At 40.2% G+C, this 6,728-nt stretch overlaps 1 protein-coding gene across 1 annotated transcript in view; it reads right to left on the bottom strand.

The window, feature by feature from the left end:
• The window catches only part of LOC109463999, a 32,345-nt gene that overhangs the window by 9,628 nt on the left and 15,989 nt on the right, over positions 1 to 6,728 (bottom strand). Inside the window, 5 exon segments of the mRNA XM_019760922.1 lie at positions 127 to 388; positions 816 to 932; positions 1,315 to 1,719; positions 1,982 to 2,149; positions 2,467 to 2,567. Of these exon segments, the coding sequence (XP_019616481.1) occupies positions 127 to 388; positions 816 to 932; positions 1,315 to 1,719; positions 1,982 to 2,149; positions 2,467 to 2,567 (1,053 nt within the window).

The raw sequence follows: 6,728 nt of genomic DNA, 5'->3' as shown, positions 1-6,728 counted from the left end.
CCTATTGAATGCTTTACGTGGAATTCTTAGAATATTTTCAACTCAAATCGCAGTACTATTTCAACGGCTCCGCCCCTTAGGCGTCGTCAAAAATCATGATCAACGTAACGAAGCGTGTTTACTCACATGCAAGAGGTCGCGTTGTCTGCATGACGAGACAAAGAGCAGGTAGTGTCGTTCTCTTTGGGTACAGCACATTGCGGGAAAATCACTGTAGATGCGAATTCCCGGAACTCGGGATGTCGGTTCTGTCCGTTTGTGGGCGAACTGTTGAGCAGGTCCACGGCAGAGGAATTCTGTATCTCCTCAAACGTCGTCTGGTCCAGCTGATTGGGTAACATTGTAAGTCTACCGCCGAGGTTGAAATCCACAGGAATCGGCAGGCACTCTGCATATTACAAAATAGCCATTGTACCATTCACATGCTTTAAACATCGACAGGAGGCACTGACAAAGATGTAAAAATGATCCAGTAAGAATTCTGCCCGAAATGCAAGTTGAAACTTTTTTGGCAGCATCATAAAATCATCGGACTTTTACCATAATAATGATTCTATTCTTTTATTTCTATTTATTTTCTTGTTACTTTCAATTTTTTTCAGCATTAAGGGCCACGACAAAACAAATAGTATAGTCAACAGACTTTGGATGATGGGAGTTAATATTGTGAGAAAAGCATGACGGTAACAGGAGTAAATAATGCTTAATATCAAGACCTTCTTCCCTTGGAAAGAAAATTGAATTTACAAGTAAGGTTATTGTACGAGCAACTGTTTGCATGTGAAAACTAAAAGGACTTTGTGAGAGCAGCTTACCACAACCGTCCTCGTCACTCCCGTCCGAACAGTCCGTCCTCCCGTCACACCGCCTCCAGGTCAGGGTGCAGGCATGACCGTGTCCGCACCGGAAGTACCCGAGGGGGCAGCGGATCGCTAGCGCTGTGTAAGAAAACAGCCTGTTAGGTAGAACTGTAACATTTGCAATGTCACCGTAACATGGTCCAGCCCAACAACTGATCTTGTTATTTTGACTTATAACAACGAGGTTCAGGTTGATAGTGACCAGCCCCTCCAGTTTGTTCCGTCATATTGTTACATAATTTATTCCAACACCATATTGGTGACCAGCCGTCCCTGGAGGTCGGCCCTGCCACATTGCTCCATCAATATAACCAAACAACAAGGATCACTGTGAGACAGGAGGGACAACCGTGTGGTCCGAGTCATTGATATTAATTTGGAGTTGAAGGAGAGAAAAAGGAACAAAATAATGTTACTAATTTGCGGAGGTAAAGTTGACATAATTTTGACATACCGTCCTTTAGCTGGCAGATGAAGTTGGATGCGGACGAGCACGGCGCGTCGTTCCATCCGGCCCCGAGGTGGTTGACACAGCCTTCTCCGTTACTGTTGGGTTCCCTGGGCTGCCACCCAGTCCAGTCTGCGGCTGGGCTGTATGGAGTCCCGTCTTCCCACGCCCACCCTACCTCTCCGTTCTGATTGTTCAGGCCCAACCAGAAAGGAGAATTGGTATCCACGGCGTTCTTTAGGTCCAACAAGAAGTCGTCCACTTCTCTGTCCTTCGGCATGGCGAGGAGCCCCCCATCCGCTGCACACACCTGTCTGGCCTGACTGTAGGTTTTGACTTGGTTGTACGCCTTGAAGCACGAATCCCCGTGTAAGGTGTAACTCACTGGACAACCTACAGAAACATTATATCCTTTAAGCTTTGCAAAAATCAAATTCATACTATTTTAGGAAACTAGTTCATAACTGCATAGAGAACTGGTATTCTCTATACAATAACTCTCAGACTCGACTTCTTCTTCTCGACAAACCAGTCACTGTTAAACTCTCCCACTCAGACTCGACTGGAGCAATGTGATTTTAAATCGGTTCCCATTGACTGACAGAAACAGAAATTGGCACAGTATTAGGTCTTAACAAAAAAACGCATTGCCGAGTTTTTATTAACTACTTACCGCCTTGCAATAGCGTAGTGACCGGAGCCGTGCTTTGCTCCACAGTCATAGGTGTGATGACCGGAGCAGTGTTTCCCTCAGCAGTCGAAGGTGTGATGACCAGAGCAGTTTTTCCCTCAGCAGTCGAAGGTGTAGTGACTGGAGCTGTGCTTGTCTTCACAGTTGTTGCTGGTGATGTAGGGATCACTGAAATGTTTGAATAGAAAGCCGAGCAGTTCAACTGTGCATCCTATTTACCAAATGCACATTCAACTAGAGTCCCAGCCCCTGTGCTAACTGATAGCTAAGTGCAAGCAGACTTTTTTAAGATGATGTTGACACCACGATATGTACAATATGTACCAAAGACGACAATTGCTAATCTTAGGATCCACTTCTTACGCTTCTCCATTCGGACACAATGATACGTTAATATATATATATTAGTTGCCAGACCCTGTTGCCTACAGAATAGAGGTGCAAAACCTGTCTGGATATGTACTTACCAGTGGTGACGCCAGGAGGCGCTGCCGTGGACAGGCGGATGCCCCGTGGCCATACCAGACCCTCCACCAGGACAGTCTTGGTCAAGTCTGACTTGGATAACCTGGGGGATTGAAACAGAGTAACTTATTGTGTCTGTTCAAGTATGGATGTATGTATTTATGCATACACCTAAATTATATCCATGTGTATGCAATACTATGTATGTAATACTATGTATGTATGTATGTATGTATGTATGTATGTGTGAGTGTGTGTGTGTGTGTGTGTGTGTGCGTGTGTGCACGCGCGTGTGTGTTTCTGTGTGTGTGTGTGTGGCCGTGTGTGTTTCTGTGTGTGTGTGTGTGTGTTGGTGTCTCTATGTGCGTGCGTGTGTCCACATGTGTATTCTGTGTATGTGTATGTATGTGTGTGTGTGTGTTTGTGTGTGTGTGTGTAGTGTGTGTACGTGTGTGTCTGTCTGTGAAACCTTGTGTGTGTGTGTATGTGTGTGTGTGTGTATATATATTGTGTGTGTGTGTGTGTGTGTGTGTGTCTGCGTGTCTTTGTATAATGATGGTTTTCGTACAATAAATTCTATCAGGGAGTTGCAGTAGTATTCTTACTACAATGTAATGACATGTTTGTTTATTTATTTCACCAGGGAAAAACAGATCAAGAAGACAGGTTTCATACGACATACGTTTTAGGGCTGCTTTAAACTGTGAGAGAGTTGGTACATGTCTTAAGTCAGCTGAAAGTGTGTTGTGTCATCTGTGGGTAAACCTTAAACATAAACCATTAACATCAAATACGATTGTAAAGAACAAGAAATAACTAAATGGTCATACACAGGCGGAAGGGCTCGCAATTATAGTCTTCTCGTCTTTATATTTCTCAACAATAACCATTCAAAGCTCGACCAGACCTAGAAATTCCCGGCCTTGAAGCCGTATGGGCAGAAATTATGCCACCTTCTCGTTAAAACATCTTAGTCTGTAGCATGTATCGACCCCAGCCGACAACGTCGACTTCCTAGATAAATTTGATGATTGTATGAACACTGTCAATGATGAGCATAAGAAGACCATTATAATGGGTATCCTAAATTGTGACTGTCTTAGAACAGACAATGCCGGTCCAATTGGTAAGCTGAGATTTTCACGTATGCTACACCAACTTGTAAACATCATCACTACATCGACACGAATCACTGACACATCCAGCTCTTCTATAGATGTAATCTTAACGAATGAGCAATCCAACCTTCATAACCAAGTAACATATGGAGGGGGGTTCAGTGATCATGCAATGACATTTGCTTATCACAGGGCTAAAGTCATAGGACACAAACTACTGTAATTAATAGAAGGGACTACAAGTCTCGGGCCTAGTCTCGCGCTCTCGCGAGATTATTCCGTGAACAAGTTGGACTGATAGCCATCGAAAATTTGGAGGTTAGTACTCTCACCCTTCAAATAACTTGTCACTGATGAAAGAATCTACTAGTAACTGTATCTATACGTGACAAATGAGTGCCTTCAACGATACAAGGAACTACAGGAAATTTAGTGAGGAGAAATTCCTTCATGATCTGACCCAGGTGCCATGGCACATACTAGACAACTTCTCAACTGTTGACGTACAGCTGGAGCATGCTACAGCATGGATAGACCTTGTCACCAGTGTCGCGAATGTGCATGCGCCAATTAAAAGCATTTGTATAAAAAGGCCAAAAGCCCAGGTAACGCAACCGACATGGCGGAATATAAGGCAATGGAAAACCAAGTAAAGTACTTGTGCCGGAAGGCCAAAAGAGATCATGCTGTACACTCAATTATCAAAGGATCAGAAGAGGGATAGGCGGGAATGTGGAAAGCCATTCGTAATTTATTACCAAAGAAGACACCAGAATCTGTATTATACATAATGGCCAGAATATCACAGCCACTTAAGTAATAGTGGATTACCTTAATGTCTTCTTTCACAAAGTTGTGGGTGATTTGTATAACTCTATTTCAAATGTTCCCCACCTTACCGCTTTCCAGTTCGTTTTTTTTTTAAACTCTTTCTTTTTATTGATATTTTCACATATATATTGGACAGAAAGTATGGCATGTATACAAAATAAGGAAACACATGTGTAAACCACAAAAGTAAAACACAAAATCAGGAGACAATGGTGTATGATCATTAAAAGAACATAATATAAGTGATGAGGAACCCTAGAAATCACAAACTATTAACGAAACTAAGTTGAAAGGACACTATAAAGTTTACCCCACTTCCCAATATGTTTCTGAATCTTATCTTGTCTTTTTGCAATTATGTATTCCAATTTTTGAAAGTAAGAAATGTAAGAAATGAAACCGTGTAAGTCTAACCTTTTCTGGCGATATTTAAATATGTAATGTTTACCTAAAAGGATAATGAGATTATAGACAGGGCTGGGCATCGATCGCTCAAGTCACCAAATATAACGTTAAAAGCATTCAAATGTAGTTGATTATTGGTATGTTTGACAAGCCAGTCATTCACCTCAGACCAGAAATTAACAACTACACGACAATTCCAAAACAAATGAATGACTGACTCTTCCTCTTTATTACAGAGATAACACATAGGGGAGTCTACTAATTTCCATGTATATAGTGTTCTATTTGATGTCAAAAATTTGAAGAGTATCTTATATTGAAACATTCTGGTATGGGTGTCTATAGAAAGTTTATAAATTAAGCTGTAAACCTGTTTCCAGCGGATGGGTGTGTTAAAATATTCTTCCCAGGAGTGTTGTGTTTTATAAGACAGTTCCCTTAGCTTGCACTCTTCCATGAAAAAAGTATACAAATATTTATTAATTTTTTTTTCCAAAGCCAAGTTCTATCTCTACAAATCTGCACACACACCTGTATAGCATTAGATTCCTGTCTAAGGGCCTCTTTCCAATGTAATGGGATCGCAGAAACTAATTGATTATACTGGAATTCCGGGCAGACATCCCCAAATATTGTTATAAAAGTCTAGTAAGAAAAAAATCTGTTTTCTGAATCCAAGATGCCATTAAGAAAACGAACTCCCCCATTGTCAAATGCTATCGAAAAGAAAGGTTTATCACCGATACGTATATTTGAGTTCAAACAAAGTAATTGTTGCTTGATTTCGTCCACTTCCTCAGGTGGTCTGAGTTGAAAGCGTAGCCAAGCTTGGATAATTTGTCTAAAAAGGAATTTATTGGTGCTTTCTTTCCCATAAAACAATCAAAATTATTGACAGCAAGTTGTACAAAGGGGAATAAGTTTGTTCTGAATAATGGACAAGAAAAAAATAACAACTTAGAGCAAAACCATTCTTTGTTCATGTATAATTTAGGCATCCAAGAGGCCTTAAGGGTGAGGTCGACAGATCGCAAATTCCTAAGTTTAAGTCCTCCATATTCGTAAGCACTATATATAGTTTTTCTCTTAACTCGCTCAGGCCCACCCCCCCATAGAAATTGAAAATATAGAAATTTTCTTCTCATATTTATCAAAAAACTCAGAGGGAGGGGACGTGAGAGAGGTAAGTAAAAATACAAATTGTGATACTATAAGTGTATTGATAAGAGTAACTTTACCCATAAGAGTTAATGACTTTGTCTTCCAAGGATATAATAATTTATGTATCTTTGCGAATTTCCTATCAAATTTACATTTATCAAATCTGATATTTGCTGCGGAATATGAATTCCCAAGAGATCTATCGGTCCATCAGTCCATTGAATCAGTAAGGGACAAGGTAAATAAAAGTCAGTGCCCTTTAAAGAACTGATACGTCTTATTACACATTTGTCAAAATTAGGTGTTAACCCTGATAACAATGCAAAATCTTCCAAATCTTTAACTAAAGCGTAAAGAGTACCAAGTTTCGGAGCTAAAGGAAAGTAAGAGTCGTCTGCATATTGAGAAATTTTTGTTTCTATCCCATAAGTACTTAATCCTTTTATTTCCATATTGTTTCTTATCTTCATAGCTAACATTTCAACCCCTAATATAAACAAGTATGGCGAAAGAGGACATCCCTGACGGACTCCCCGGGACAGGGAAAAGGAGTGGGAGATATGTCCATAATTAATTACTTTACTACAGATATCTTTATATAAAACTCTTATCCAATTTAGAAAACCCCCACCAAAACCAAAATATTCGAGTGTTTTAATAATAAAATCAAGTCTGATGGTATCGAAAGCTTTTTCAAAATCTGCCACAAAAATTAATCCAGGTAGTTCGTTACATTCATAATATCTTAT

Source organism: Branchiostoma belcheri, unplaced genomic scaffold, assembly GCF_001625305.1.
Source record: "Branchiostoma belcheri isolate BF01 breed outbred unplaced genomic scaffold, Haploidv18h27 scaffold130, whole genome shotgun sequence".
Taxonomy (NCBI): domain Eukaryota; kingdom Metazoa; phylum Chordata; class Leptocardii; order Amphioxiformes; family Branchiostomatidae; genus Branchiostoma; species Branchiostoma belcheri.
This window is presented reverse-complemented; position numbering and strand designations above follow the sequence as displayed.